Below are 15,628 nucleotides of genomic sequence, written 5' to 3' on the forward strand. Positions count from 1 at the left end.
CGTCTTCGACAAGTGTAGCGTCTTCGACAAGTGTAGCGTCTTCGACAAGTGTAGCGTCTTCGACAAGTGTGGCGTCTTCGACAGGTTAGAATGCAGAATGTAAGTGACAAAAATGGTGTATGATAAATAAGTAGAAATGGTTTATATCCATAAATAGGTCACATCCAAAAGCAGCATATTCCAAAATAGTCATGGCAATAAATTAAAAGAAATCTAAGCTTGGTTCTGTTCGAAGGATGGGAACTTCCCTTCAGTTTTACTTCTTCCAGGAAGCGTTCCAAATCTTGACATTTCCATCTTGGCCCGTGGACAAAACCGAAGAATCATCCAACCAAGCGATACGGGTAATCGGACTTTGAGTATGGGCCGCCAAAAGAATGTGATGCTTGCTGGGTTCGTCAACGCTCCATAAGATGATGGAGCAATCCAAGCCACCACTGGCCACGTAGTGACCATTGGGCGAAAAAGCCGCACAAAGAACCTTGGCCGTATGAAAGCCCCAATCTTTGGTATGGGCCTTGTCGAACGAGCCAGCCTTGAACAAGGTCACTTTTCGATTGGAATCCGTGGTCACAAACGAGGATTGACAGGGAGAGAAAGCAATCGAGGTCGGGGACCCTGACAAGGCCACGGTGTGGATGCTCTCGGCGGTATTCTTAAGATTATACACGTAGATGTTTTGGCCCGGGGCAGCTTCACCAATAATAACCTGGTTGTGCTTCTCAGAAGCAGCCAAGCAACTGGCTTCATAAGGGAGCTTTTCCTCTTTGACGATGTTGCCGTTTTCAAAGATGAGCAAAGCATTTTGGATTAGGACCAACACTTGACTCGAGCCTAATTCCGCCATACCTCTGGCCTGGGCGGGCAATTTGCTTTCGGACACGGAGTACTTGAATTCTTCGAGTCTCATTTCGGGGGTAATGGTCACTTTGCTATCCTCAAAGGTCATGCCCGACAAGACATCATCCATGGTGGCAGCGTAAAGCGAGGGGCTCTGCCAAGCCAAGGCATTGACTTGACAAGTTCGGTTGTTCTTGATCTCTTTGCCCAATCCTTGTTCGGTATCCCACTGTATGACTCGTCCATCGGAACTGCCGGTAAACACACGGCTGGGTTGATCCGGTTTTTGAGCGAAGGCGGTGATCGGTTTGTTGTGGCCTTCGACGATCATTCTGGGTTTAGGTGGGGAACGCGGGTCCAAGTAGTTTAAGTTCCCGGACAAAGACACACTGATGATGGTCCCATTCACCCAGATACAGCCAAGTTGCTGGCTGGCCACGTCGTCACCCATATCGTAGGTGGCCACCACTTGCTTGGTCTCCAGGTCCCAGATCTTGCATTTTTTATCACCGGAGGCGGTTACGAACTGAGTGCTTTCGGGATTCCAGTCCAATCCGTAGATGCCACCTTCGTGTGCAGCCTTGCCATCCACTACGGTACCCAAAGGCGAGGAATCCTTCCCATCGTACAAGTAAACGTGGCCGTCGAAACCGGCCGATGCCCAATGATGGCCGTTCTTCGAGTATCTCACCACTTGACAGTACCGGGTGTGTTCCTAACCATCGAAAAGACCCAAGACAATCGTGAGTTTCTTATCTAACGTGAACTCGTGATAGAGACACACATTCAACCATGAGCTTACCGTTTTAGACCCGGAAAATTTGAACGGAGGTCCTTCATAAACGGCCGCCGTATTATCCTCCGATCCGGTGATGATGCGGAACGGACGGGTGGATTTGAAGTCGCACGAGTTGATGGGTCGCGATTGGCCGGAGATGTCACCATTACTGGTGCCGGTATCGGTCAGAAACACATGCCCGAACTTCTCGCGGCCTTGGCCCACCACCACCATCCTTTGATTGTCGCCGGACCAAGCCAAATCGTAGATGGGTCCGGACAGAGGTTGGAATTCGTTCTTGAGGATATGCTCGGCATTGACCGTGTCCCAGATTCGCACTTTGCCGGACTTGTCGGCCGAAGCGATGTAGAATCCACTGGGCGAGTACTTGGCCACATTAACATCGCAGGCGTGTTGCGTGTAAATGTCGGCATATTGCGGGGAATCCACTTCCCGGATGATGACAGAATGCCCATGGCAATAGACGATCTTGTTGCCGTCCGGCGAGGCCGACAAGACCAAAGGTCGGCCTCGCTCGGTCCGCGGCAAAACCGCCAGGGAAAAACGGCTATTCATGATCGATCGACGAGGCGGCGAACTCGGACCCAAACCGATCTAGAAGAGCAAAGGTCAGTCAATGCAAGCCAATATGAGGAGGGCACGAGGACCGTTGAGCACACGTCACGGTCTTTGGGCAGATAACCAACCACAGCACCACCACGCCTACCAGCCACACCAAGGATGACTCAGACTCCCGGAGGCTTGATTAGGCCGAGCCAGGCTACTGGAAGACCCCCAGTAACCGGAGTCCGTGAAGCAGCGCCCAAAGATAAGGACAAGTTGAACAAGCTGAGCAGCCAGAAGGCCAATCCGGCTGAATGCTTCCTCACTTAGCCCACAACGGACCAATCTCAAAAAGTGTCTCAGTCGGTCGGCGTTCTCCAGCTAAGAAGGCGGCAACCCGGAACACTGGATTCAGCCATTGGAGGCCGCCGGCCGGCATCAAGAGCTCAATACATAGGTGGGGGAGTCCATGACGACGGAGGTGACCACGGAGGTAGACGGGTATGGGTGCGTACTAGCTAGCTAGGTGTCCCCCCGCGAATGGCTCAAATTTCAGAATTGACTCATGCAGGCCTGCACTTGTGTGCCTGCACTCCATCTCGCCATCCATGCGCATGCATGAGGCATTCTTCATTTGTCCTAGGATCATGGGCCAGACTCGGCCCGTCCTATTTCCGCCCACAAACCCCACAAAGCCCACAAAGCCCACAAAGCATCAAATCGGGTCTGAGCTGGGCGAGCTGGGCCCAAGAAGCGACTAATTGCAGAAATCCTGACATGACTTTAAATAACTCGCCTACCTAGTGTCTAATATCCACTGGGTCAGTCCTCCGTGATGATCAGGCGCGTTCACCCACTGGACTACTTGAACACCAGACTCGACTTGAAAAAGATGACTCGTCTGACCGACGGAGCGAGCGAGCGAGCGAGTGTGCGATCAGCCAACTTTTTCGGCATCCCATATACCGTATGACGCGTATGACTCCATCCGCTTCATCCGTCCATCCATCCAAAAATCCCTCCATCCGCTCAATGATCTGTACATTCCTTGCCATGCCCTAGCCCTCGTTTTTTTGAGGTTGGGGAAGGCGGGAAGGGTTCGGAGTGCTCGTACCGGCATAGGGCTCAAGCCGGTGAAGTCATGGCCGGCCTAAGTCCTCCATACTCGAGTAGACAGTCATCGGTCTTGGCGTTGTTTTTTTTTTTCTTACCGACGGGCAGCCAGCCAGGCTTGTCAGATTTTTAAAAACTTATTCCGCCATTTTGACATTCATATTCCGCCAAATTCCGCCACATTTGGACAATTTCACTCACTTAAAAATGGAACACTATTAATATCAATGTATCATAACTGGGGCGCTAAAATGATCACTGAAAGGTTTTTTGAAATAAAAAAATATATTTTTTTCTCAGAGGAAAAAAAATACCAAACGGAAAACTTCAAGCATGTTTGAAAGCCAAAGAGCATGTAAAATGGCAAATTGGAACTAATTATGCAAAACTTTGTGCTACTTTTGACCTAATTTCAAAGATCATGTAAAGCTGAAAGGGTAATAAATAGACAAAATAAAACCTTTCATTTTGATAGTACTGGGGATTATTTCCCTGTAGCCTTTAGAAAAGCCGGTAACACAAATCAATAAAACTTGACCAAAGGTATTCAAGAACTTTCAAAATCTTAGAAGATCAAAAGACCACTTGCATCCTAGTTTGGACCCCTATATTGATACCCCAAACCATGCAGGTTTCTAGATCAAATATGGTTCCTCTTAGTGCTTTATCTCAACTCTTCCTTAGGATAAAGAGACCTAGACTAAAATGAAAGTATTTTAATATTTGCTCTTTTATATGTGAAATATTGGGATGCTAGTTGCATCTTAGGGAAAAGCTTGAGCTGGATTTAGTTATTGTGTGAAAGCACTTTGAGTCAAGGCTTGAACTAAAAAGAATTCCCCTCAAAACCAACCCAAACATGCCACCGGGCAAATTGCAATTAACTCTCTCATCCATTCCATTCCAGATACTTTTGCACAAAACAATGACGTTTCATTAAACTGAGCAGAATTTAAATAAAATGAGTAAGGTCAAAAACATGTTCAACTCAAAATGAAAGCAGCAACTGAAATTTGCGACATTACCAACCATGCCTTTTCTACAAGTTCCTTCAGGTATCATTCCGCTATATTCCGCCACATTTTTGGCTTACCGCCAATTGAAATTTTAAAACCGAACAGACTTTTTCATTCCGCCATCTTCCGCCACATTTTCGGCTTACCGCCAATTGAAATTTTAAAACCGAACGGACTTTTTTATTCCGCCATATTCCGCCACATTTTCGGCTTACCGCCAATTGAAATTTAACGCCGCAAACGACTTTTTCATTCCGCCGCTTTTGAGTTATTTGGCGGCCAATTCCGCCACCTGGCAACCCTGCAGCCAGCCTCGATCCCTTCTCAGCATTCAGTCAGTGAGGGAGGACGTCCGAAAGCCGGCTACCGGCCAGCCAATCTCGGTTGATCGCTTGGGAGCTTGAACATCCCCCTTAACCTCGTCTGAGGGAGGAAGATCAAGCGTACGCCCCCAGCCGCCAAGCCATATATGGAAAGTAAAACGCGTACTTCATAAAACACATATGCTTTCATGGACCGAAGTAATGGACTTCTTTGTGAAGGGACAAAAATGTTCAAAAGGTTTCATGAGCGGACTACTTGATCCCGACAACTTGCCCCACTTTCCAAAATATGAGCTTAACACTTTGGCTTAAAATTCATGATGGTGGAACACAATTTAAGGTCGTCGAGTAATTTTTATTTTTTGCAAACTTTCTTACCCTTACTGGGAATTGGATCCCCTGCAATTCAAGACGAGAAACGTACTCATTTTTGTTAAATTATATGCGTATGATATCTCATCCACCCACAAATTAGAGTTGGTAGATCTAGAATAATGAATATAATGAGATCATGAATATAGGGTTGATCAGGAATTTTGTTCAAAAAATTGTCCAAATCCAACTCAAAGGATGCTATTGGATCAACACCTATATACTCCCCGGTGACCCCAAGAATATTTGAGAGTCGCAAATTGAACAAAAAAGGAGCCAGAAAGAGATGGACCAGCCTAGATCAGGGACCTGTAAGAGAGAAAACGACACGGTTTTCTTTCGCCCACCAAGTGAGGCCATTGCGTTGAATTAAAACAGTAGCTTTAACATCAATAAAACAAGATTGCCAATGCTACATACATAGAAGTGTTTTTTAGGAAACAATGATTTCTTTTAATAATAAAAACCTTTATTGTGACTCTTGACCATGTCAGCTAGGAAAATGTGTAAAATTGTATGTATAAACAACATATACAAAAATTGAAACAAGAAATAAAATGAAGTGGTCAAGATTGATAAAATAGCTGATTAGACTGTGATATCACAGCAAAGAATACTAGAGTTTGTTCAGCGCAAGTGAAAAAGGCATTGTATATAAACAGGAGGGTAGTAGTAAATGATGAAAATCTAGGTTATTGCACTAGAGTGGGTGGGTCAAACTGAATAGATCCTTTGTCACTGTCCATCACTCATGGTATTTGGCTGGGAGCTGGACCCGGGGTGTGGCCACCAATATTCAAAAGGGTTGTTGGGCTACGGACAAAAAGATGATAACAAGTTCTTGACCGAGAAGGATAACTTGTGTCTAGACATTGCCTCCAAAAAGGTCAGACTCCCAATGCTGTTTGACACTAACCTTACCAGCCTGATGGCGAGGGGGTCTATTTTGCTTATAAAATGTGCCCATGCATTATTGACATATTGGGGTATGCACAGGTATTGCTTGAGGAACTGGGTGAAGGTGGCATCAGTGATTGGGCAGAGTTGGGAACATGATGGCCGTAAAGCAAAATTGGGGTAATTTAGATCCCAACATACAACTCTGTTCATTATCAAATATTTCTATAGTTATTTTAAAAGTTAATAGAATTCTATTGAATTGACCATGAACATCATATTAATCAAAAACCATCAAATTGTCTTTAAAATCAGTGAAATGTTGCACAAAACTTGCTCAAGGACACTTCTAGAAAGAAAATCAGAATCAAGAATCATTTTATCAATTGATTAGGAACTAATACGGACAAATAACCAAGAAATGTTTGAAATTGTCAATAAAAGGACATGCAAATAATAATAACTTATTTGAATATCTGGGATGGGCGATTGACAATTTTGTTTTAATTCCCCCCTCTTTTAACAAAACAAGGATCAGGCATTGGTAGAAAATGGATGGATTTCTTTTAGAGTGGAGTTTAAATTTCTGATAGTTAAGAAGTTCACATAAAAGGCAGTTATTATTTAAAGTGCATAGAGTAATACCACAGTCCAGTTCAACTAAGTTTCAATTTGAATTTTGGACTCTGGCAAATTTGGTGTTTAGCAAAAGCAGCCAAAACAGTTAGATAAAAAGGTGTCATATTCATTAAGAAATATCATTCATTATTGTAAGGCTTTCATATGAATTTAGAGAATATGTAGCACAAAATTATAACATGCCAACTTGTAGTTTGAGGGCTGTTTGTATAGTGGGAACCATATTTTCATAGCTAGTGTACCAAATTACTTGAAATTTGGTCAAGATGTTCCTGAAATAATTTTCTTCAAACAATATTATTATGAAAAAAAAGCAAACTCTTGCTTTGTCAGGAACACTTAATTTGTATTTTTAAGTAATTTTACTTCAAGACATGTGAGAAGTCATTTATCAGCACTAACATTTTAGGCCTGACTTGGCAAGAGAGGTTTGGTGATCACAAAGGAGTGGCGTTTCCTTGCTCTAGTGCCCTTGCCTGGATTAACGATGACGATTGCTCTGAATAGACGCCCGTTATACCTTTAAGGTCGTCACAATTGACACTAAAACCCGGGTCCTGAATTTAGACCTCAATATTCTAGCAAGAAAGTACGAGACAGATGTGACTACAAATGACTTGCCTTTGATAAAAATGATTCTCCTTTTTACGTCTAAAATTGGAACAATTATAAATCACTTGCAAAAGAGACACTTAATCGAGCTTTTATGCAACAGGCTTGCAATGGTTTTATTTTGTGAAAAATATTTACTTTTTCCAAGACATTTGATGTCCATTCCAATCAAGGACACGTGAAAAAGATGTTTTCATCGAAAATTTTAACCTTTTTTTCTCATCCTTACAAAAATATTGTATAATAACGTAACTAGTTTCAGCTATATTTCACATAGCAATCATGTCTAAAAAAATATGGTGCTCTCAGTTTTTCTGGATCATGTTTTCTGCTGGGTTGAGTCATCCTCAGGGTCAGCCAGTCACTTACTCAAAAAAGGGTCAAAACTTACATATATATACGTATGGTATTTATTGACACCAAATTTACATAAAATCAACCGAATTTGTATAAAAATTTGCAAATAAACTTTCCAAAACATAGGCATCTACTCGTGCTGGGGGTCTGTCAGGGCTATATTAAAGGAAAATTATGCCATAATATCTTACAGCACTTGCATTTGAAGGTGCTCTCCTTATTTAGGGAGCAGGTTTTTGCCTTGTCCATGGTGCGTCCTGCCCTGATCAGTAGGGCTCGGAAATGAAATTCTGTTTGCGGGCTAAATAATCACCAAAAAATATTTTTGAGAGCGTGAAATAACTTTTTCCACAAGAAAGAAAACTCTCAAATGCAAAGATATAAGCCTGGTTAAAAGCAAAAAAGACAACATGAAACTAATTTTGCAAAAGTTTGAAGCAATTACCAAAGGTTTTAATACATTTTGTTTTCCAATCTTTAAAATCAAAAGCCCCTAAAGATGTCTCCTAATTTAGACCCTCGAATTAATACCCTAAACCACAAGCTTCTAGATCAAATTTGATTTCTATGGGTGAAGAGACCTCTAAAATGCAAATAGTTTTATATTTGATCTTTTGTGTGTAAATGATTGAGATTCTAGTTGCATTTTCCAACATTTTTTTGCCGACAGGACAAGCATAGATAATGTGAGGACTAGACAGCAACTACTTTATTCCGACAAACCCAGAAGATTGGGAAACTGCAGTATTTAAAGGAGGGGCAGAAGGTATCTTCAACAATACGTCTTCAAAAATATCCCTGAGCTTTTTCCTTAACCAGGTTTTAATAGTCAATTGCAATGAAGGTAAAGGTTTACAATTTTGAGCCCCCAAAATATCCAGGCTAGTCGAAACAATGAAATACTTACTTCTCTTGGGGCTCCTTCAATTTCAAATTGTTAAAATGTGTGTCCTTGATCCTCCCTCTACAGGGCGAACGGGATAAAGTGTTACAAAAAAAGCATATATTGCCGCTATGAAAATTGCTCTAGATACACCAGATTCTGGATTTAGGCTCTTCGATGAACTCCCTTTCAACGTAAAAAAGATTAGTCAAATTGGTCGCTCTTGACAAAAAATATGCACAGAAAACACCCACTGTCAGCCTCACTGCTGGCACGCTCTATACTGTCCCTAGAAATGACTTGCTGACCTTTGTTTCCATACGTCGAAAGCTGTTATTCAAAAAATGTTGCAATGGTTTCAATGCAAAGCCAATACCTTCGGCAATTGGGGCACCAATTTTGAAAGTAAATGGTTCATCTGTATTGTCACTTTTGCCAAAGCAAATTCTGTAACACCTTATAAAATCCACCGTGTAATATGAGGTTGATTTGATACTTAGTTTATTTGTTCCGTCAGTTCCCACCTTTTGTGTACATGTGTCAAACCATATTGGTTTAAGCTTGATTCAAGAAAACACTAGATATGGGCATGTGACAACCAAGTGCAACGTTTTTATAATCCCGAAAAAACCCTTGTGTGAAAACCCCATCGCATTGAATTCATATAAAAAGAGCTATTTAAGATGTATGGAATACATAGGCAGTAAAGTACTAAAACTAAAAGTGCTTTTTGTTAAAGAGATTTGAAAAAACTCCATTTTTTTCTTCTAAAATTGACCAGGATTCTTTAAGATTATGCACATATCTAGACAACTTTTCCTGAACTGGCTCAAAATGCTCAATAAGTTGCAGAAAAATATCAAATATTGCTTTTAAACTTTCAAGATTTGCAGATGCAATAAATATGCAGAAAAAATCTTGAATGTGCAAGTTTTTTGCCAAATTTGCAAACTATGCAGGATGCAAGTTTTGGCCGGCCCTAGTCATCACCAGGCTGGCTAAAACTTGCATCCTGCAAATTTTGCATAAAACTAGAATATCCCAGAATTTTCTGCATTTTTTTTATATGCAAACCTTAAAATTTCATCAGCAATATTTGTCATTTTTAAGCAATTTATTAGGCAATTTCTGCCATTTCAGCACAAAAATATTAATATATCTGCAATATATGCCTTTTTTTTGAAATTTTGTCAATTATGGGGAAAAAATTGTGAGATTGAAGATTTCCGTATTTAAAAGAAAACAGGTTTTGACATGATGGTTGAACGAAGGCTGCAGGTGTATTAGCAAGAGCTTGCATATAGAACATCCATTCATTTTGAATAGCTCTGTATCTCTTTTAACATTGATTTTTTTTTAGAGATGCACTATCTTAAAGGTTGGAATGTAGCTCTGTTTGTGTTTTCATGGGATATGAGTAAATGGGCAGGCTGTGGATGATTTTTGGAACGAATTGGCCCTAATACCATTTTCAAGAAACATGAAAACAATGTTATCTTATATCTCACATGTCATGAAAGTTAATCTTAATAATAAAGTTGTTGTGTGATGGCCTCACTCTGACATTATCAATATACTGTTGCTGAACTCAGATTTATTCTTATTATTCAAGATATTGCTCCAACCAGCCAATTTAAAGGCGACAATGCAAGAATTTTCTTCCCAGGTACAATGGGTTCAAATTCTGGTGCTAAAAGTTGTTATGGCAGAAGTTTCCTTTTTATCAACTATTGCTTGATATAGAAGGTAAGAATGGACTCTACAACCCAACAGAACGTGTCAGAGCCAATGTTTTAGTAAGTTTATTTGCTATTTTTGTGCGAATTCAGGTGATTTTGGTGCGAAAAAGCTGTCATTAAGACCATAATTATATGCAAATTTTGGCCGGCCCATGTCATCTCGACGCTCACTCAATCATGGATAGGAAAATGTCCCACATTTTCACTTGGTTTCAACCGCTTTTCAGAAAGCACCTCATTACTCTAAGGGAGAAGCCATTTATAGCCGACATGGTGACGGGAGAAGCCTTTGAAACCGATCACATACATACTTCCCTAGCTAGCTAGCACTTTTCTATATCAGAAAACAAGCCTCCTCAAGAGGGATATTGTGCGAATTGAAGCCATTTATGACCGGCCGGAAATTCAGTCGCTATCATTCCTCTAATAATGAAAACTGAGTTAGTTCGGATGTAATAATGTTAAAGCTTGAATTAATTCGCATGGAAAATAGCAATATTCTCAAAGCATAAGACAAACCGAGTATGTATTCACTAATGAAAACTTAAAACGATAGTCAAAAAGCCCTCCAGTGTTAGATCACGGTTTGGGAAACGTGCGTATGAAATCCAACATGCGTCAGACGGGATTTGTATTGTTAGTTCATCGAAACAGCATCAAGAAAATAAACAATCATGAACAATTTGCATAAAAATGACCCTCCAAACATTCAACCGTCATGGGAAAATTTAAACGTAACATATTTATCCGAAATAGGATTTCAAACTAGCGGACACGACCAGCTCTCCTGATTTGGGTGTGCCCCAGTGAATTGAGTGATCGCTGCTCCAAGACGATGATCAAATCTACAGTACTATCGTTGTCTTGCATAACAACCAGATCAACTCCTGAAGCAGCGGGTCTTGGGATTGCGTAATAGGATGATTGCCACGTACGTATCGCAATGGTTTTCGACCCATACCGGGCAACGGAACACTGAGGCAATTACGACGGAAGGCGGAGAGGAGGTTATCCGTTTCCATGCAATATTCAGTTGCATCATTTCATTACTTTGTCCGATCGTTTTGCGGTTGCTCGATATTTGATATGTCCGCTCTGATCATGAGGTTGAACAGATCAGATGACGGATTTACTTGCCGTGTGATTGGTGCAACTAGTATTGCTCGATAGAAACTTTTTCTAGAAAAATGATCTTCTTTTTCAAGTACTGCCCTGGATAGTAACCATGAGCATTACTACATTCACATCTTGACGAACTGCGATGAACATTGCAGTTCCCACTCCTTCATTGCCAAGGGAGTGCCGGTCGATGTAAATTCAAGGTAATTCTCCCAAGGGGTAAATCGTGGTAAATGCAGGAAAATTCACCGAAATATTCAATATGGATGGTTTAGTCCGACCGTCCGTCAGTCCAACCGTCCGTCCGTCAATTGGTCGGTCCGTCAATAACTCCATGTACAGCACATGTAGGTACAAGTAAATGTATCTAGTAGTATGCGTGTGTCCTAGCCCAACCGTTCGTTCGACCCTACAGTCAGACACTGAGACAACCAGTTCTTTGGGAAGATGTGGTTGTAGGATGGTTGGACTCTCGGCTTTGTGACGTCACCGAAGTCAAGTGGGTTGACTATTTAAGGGGGCTCTCTCCACACCCTCCGTACAGTTCACTCTGAGCAGTTATCCCAATCACACAATGAAGTCTTTCGTCGCCGTAAGTGTCCACCACTAGCTATTCCTCATATACATAGGCTGTCGGTAGTTTTTTCAGGACTACCTTCCTTCTTATCAACCTAACCATCGTATCCTACCAAGCATACCAGTCACAATGAAGTGCATCCCTCAGAAACGAAGCATGCTCAACCATTACCTTGACTAAGCTTGGCTTTCTGTCCTTTGTCCTTAGGTTCTCGCTTCCTTGGCCGTGGCCGCCGCTGCTCCCACCTATGTTCAGCAACCCTACGCCATCGAGGAGACTGTCGTGGCTGGTCATCCCGTTGCCCAGACCTACGTGCAACACGGCATCGTTGGCAAGCAAACCGTCCAAGTGGGCCGTCAAGCTGTCCAAGTTGGACATGAGTACGGTGTGGCTGGACAACAAGTTCTGGCCCAGCCCGCTTACCAATACGTGGCTGGCGAGCCCAAGTCTTACTCCCAGACTGTGCCCATTGCCCCTCCCCAACTCCCCGTGGCTGCGGCTCCCAACGCCTATAACATCCCCGCCCCTCTTACCAACCAAGGACCCGCTCCCGCCGACACCGTGACCCAAACCTTGATCGACGCCCCCGTGCGCACCCACACCAAGATCACTCCCCAATACACCCAGGTCGTGCCTGAGCTCCGTGTGAACAAGGTCCCCGTTGAGTACCGCGTGAACGTGCCCGTGCCCGTCCACCGCGACGTCGTGGTTGAGAAGAAGGTGGCCCGTCCTTATGCCGTGGAGGTGCCTCAAGCCGTGCCTGTGGCCGCTCCCTACAAGGTCCATGATGTGCACACCGTGGTCCAGACTCCCGTTGTCCAAGAGCACACCTACTCCGTCCACCAACCCCAGGTCGCCGTGGCTCATTCTTACTAATTGAAAAACGCCCATCAAACCAACGCCAACGAATGTGATGATGAAAAATAACTGTTCAGAGTGATTTGTGACGCCATTTAGAGACACATTAAGATCTTTACCTGTTTTTGTGTATTCTAGTTGACAATTGCAATAAAGTTTTAACTTAAATGCGAAAATTCCTGATCTTGTTTTCTTTCCCATTTGACCACACCGATATCTCCAACCAGTTTGCACTCCGTGCCATTAGACCAATTTTTTTTCAATCAAATGAAAAGTGGACTAAGCTCCTCAGATATTTCGCTAAATTTGCACTTTTCCCGATAATGACATTGGAAATTTGATACGTACACTTCATTATTTTGAACTCTTGACCGGAAGCAGACTCGGAAGAAGAAATCCTGATGACATCCGTTCGGCACAACTTCACACAATACGCCACTTCCGTCGCAACAACGAGAATTTCAAACCGTTTTGGGTCCAGAAATGAGGTTACTTTCCGAAACCGGGGGAAAAGCCTCAAGCAGGGTAAATGGTTCAAAAATGACCTTGGAATTGACGAACACGATAATTCTGCGTATAAATGCACCAAAAGAAATAAATGGGAAATATTGTATCTCTTGTCTGAGTTCGCATACTGTAGCCGCTATTTTTCTTCGTCGACGATTTTAAACTTAAAGTGGCACCGGGTGTGGCAAGAAGTCGGAAACAGTCATTTGTAACCAAAATTGCATAAGGCAGGCGTTTTTTATTTCCTTTTTGAACTTATTTGCTTTTAGACATGTACTTTTTGACATAATAAAAACAGAAGCAAACAAAATTCCGGTGTCATTGCAAATGATCCTTTCAAATTGGCGTCATGAATTTCTGTAGGGAGCATGCACCATTTTCAACGTTTCAAAAGGCCGTTTCTTGAAAATTGGCTTATTAGAAAACCCAAATTTGACACTATTTCGGATAAAATTGATATCAAATCATATTCAAAGTGGTCCAACGTATGAATATTCAATCACATGTTCGCATTGGATTTAGCATTAGAACAACACCATTGACAGCTTTAAAAAGATAAAAAGATGCATCTGTTCCTTGAACTTAGAGTATGTATCAAGATAGATATGGGAGTCTATAGTGCAAGTTTGTCACTAACTTGGAGGCCCTGAAGAAAAATATTTCGAATTCTTGTCACACTTTTCTCAATGATCTCCTCTTGCATCAACCTCTTGCAACCAAGGCGATCAAGTTGAGGGTTACGAGAAGTTTCCAAGTCAATGAATCAGTCCACAAAAGCAGGACATGCTAAGAGACGTACCACGGTTACTCTTAGTTGCTCTCTAATGTCGAAACAAAGGAAGCGTTAGGTAAGCTTGACCACGGACAACTAAAAGATGGATTCAGAACTAACGTGAAAATTTGTCAAGAACATTTCTATTCACTTTATCCCAAATGAGTACCTACATACATAGAGCCAAATACATGACCTTGATTAAATTTGGTTAAGGGTAGTACTCATTATCACAATAATGGTGACCGGACAACTCGACCCATGACAACTCGACCCAGCGGACAACTCGACCCAGCGGACAACTCGACCCGGCGGACAACTCGACCCACAAAACAACTCAACCCACCAAACAACTCAACCCAGTACAATAACTAAACACAACATTTTGTCCAAAAAGAACATGATTGTGGAACAAAACTAAAGCTTGATGAGACAATATTTGATTTGCATGCCAAGATGTCAGCATCAGCAAGGCTTTAAAAAAAGATCAAGTTTGATTAAAACATCAAACTTGATTTTCACACCATGATTGATTTGTATGTAACTTGCTTTTCAAGGTCAAATGATGAATTATCTAAAACCTTTCAAATTTTGACCTGTTTTAAATCACAGTTTCAACTTTGCTCCATAAGTATGAACTATTTGTAAGCCAACATATTGGGCATAATTTTCGTACTGGGTTGAGTCGTCCGGTGGGTCGAGTTGTCCGTTGGGTCGAGTTCTTAGCGGGGTCGAGTTGTCCGCTGGGTCGAGTCGTCCTGGGTCGAGTTGTCCTGGAACACAAAAATACCTAGAGCTTGGCAGTGAGTTCAGTACTTCATGTGGTGAAATTTTGAACTTTCAATTCTCAAAGCATCTTAGTACCTGAAAGTTGTGAAGCCAAGGGTTAGTTATGGGGGTAGTTATTGTTCAGGCACAATGGATCATGTTTTGAATGGATTAAAAACCATTTTTGGGAAACCCTTGAGAGATATTCAACATTAATAATGTATATTTTTCGTCCACTAGGTACTCCTCAGAGTCAATTCTGGTCCAGGAAGTAGAAAGATTAGGTTTGTTATTTCATCTTCATAGTTTTCTGAGCATGAGATGAGTGCCAGTAGACACATGCATCATTCNTTGGTCCCGGCTCAAGTTCTGACTAGACTGCCCAGGCGGGCTAGCTCGAGTTCTGGCTTGTTCTCTCCGTGGGAGTGAGTCTGTGGAAAAACAGATCCTTGGGTCTTTCGGGGACCTGGAGCCCAAAGCCCGCATCATGGACTTGACCTTGTTTGTGGAACGCCTTTTGGTGGAGGCCAATCCCGAGTGTCCGGATCAGCAAATCAAGAGTCTGCTCATGGACGAGCACCTCTTGAAAGTGGTCAGCACCACTTGTCTCCAAAGCGCCCTCCTCAAGCACGGATACTTGCTTTTTGAGACGCTGGGAGGACCAAGTGGCGCCCACGCCCCCTTGGGATTCGTCACCTGTGTGTGTCTCCTCCAGCCCAGTCCCGACAACATCCGTCTGTTGGCCCAGGAACTCCAGAAACCGCGATTTGGGCACTACCGGGTCGTGTTCTCGGCCTCGCCCCATACCCTCACCTTGCGAGAATTGGCCGACATGGACACCCACTGTCTCATCCAGAGCGTCGAGGAGGTGCCCTTGCAATTTTTGCCCTTGGA

At 42.6% G+C, this 15,628-nt stretch overlaps 3 protein-coding genes across 4 annotated transcripts in view; 2 read left to right on the forward strand and 1 right to left on the reverse strand.

Annotated features, from left to right (window-relative positions):
* Positions 1–118: 118 nt before the first annotated feature.
* Positions 119–3,105, reverse strand: LOC131890250 (actin-interacting protein 1-like). 2 transcript variants are annotated; one of them, XM_059239559.1, is made up of 3 exons: positions 2,983–3,105; positions 1,643–2,233; positions 119–1,555 (listed from the first exon to the last, which is right to left on the reverse strand). In XM_059239559.1, exons 2-3 carry the CDS (start codon positions 2,192–2,194, stop codon positions 257–259), a joined length of 1,851 nt encoding a protein of 616 aa, XP_059095542.1. In that variant the 5' UTR covers positions 2,195–2,233; positions 2,983–3,105; the 3' UTR covers positions 119–256. The 2 variants fall into 2 exon arrangements, with proteins under 2 accessions (XP_059095542.1, XP_059095541.1); XM_059239558.1 differs by lacking the exon at positions 2,983–3,105 and adding an exon at positions 2,346–2,492.
* Positions 3,106–11,684: 8,579 nt separating this feature from the next.
* Positions 11,685–12,863, forward strand: LOC131890713 (uncharacterized). The gene is made up of 2 exons (XM_059240120.1): positions 11,685–11,844; positions 12,037–12,863. The coding sequence occupies exons 1-2, from the start codon at positions 11,827–11,829 to the stop codon at positions 12,703–12,705; spliced, it is 687 nt and encodes a 228-aa protein (XP_059096103.1). The 5' UTR covers positions 11,685–11,826; the 3' UTR covers positions 12,706–12,863.
* Positions 12,864–15,089: 2,226 nt separating this feature from the next.
* The window catches only part of LOC131890308 (vacuolar protein sorting-associated protein 45-like), a gene marked incomplete in the record, with an annotated part of 5,088 nt that continues 4,549 nt past the window's right edge, over positions 15,090–15,628 (forward strand). Inside the window, 1 exon segment of the mRNA XM_059239631.1 lies at positions 15,090–15,628. Within this exon segment, the coding sequence (XP_059095614.1) occupies positions 15,222–15,628 (407 nt within the window).

The sequence above is a fragment of the Tigriopus californicus genome, chromosome 11, assembly GCF_007210705.1.
Source record: "Tigriopus californicus strain San Diego chromosome 11, Tcal_SD_v2.1, whole genome shotgun sequence".
Lineage (NCBI taxonomy): Eukaryota > Metazoa > Arthropoda > Copepoda > Harpacticoida > Harpacticidae > Tigriopus > Tigriopus californicus.

What these genes read in the sequence shown, in the direction of transcription:
- LOC131890250 (XM_059239559.1), bottom strand. Translation starts at nt 2,194, where the DNA reads ATGAATAGCCGTTTTTCCCTGGCGGTTTTGCCGCGGACCGAGCGAGGC. An exon ending in AATTTTCCGGGTCTAAAACG is followed by an intron (nt 1,556 to 1,642) that starts GTAAGCTCATGG and finishes TTCGATGGTTAG; the next exon opens with GAACACACCCGGTACTGTCA.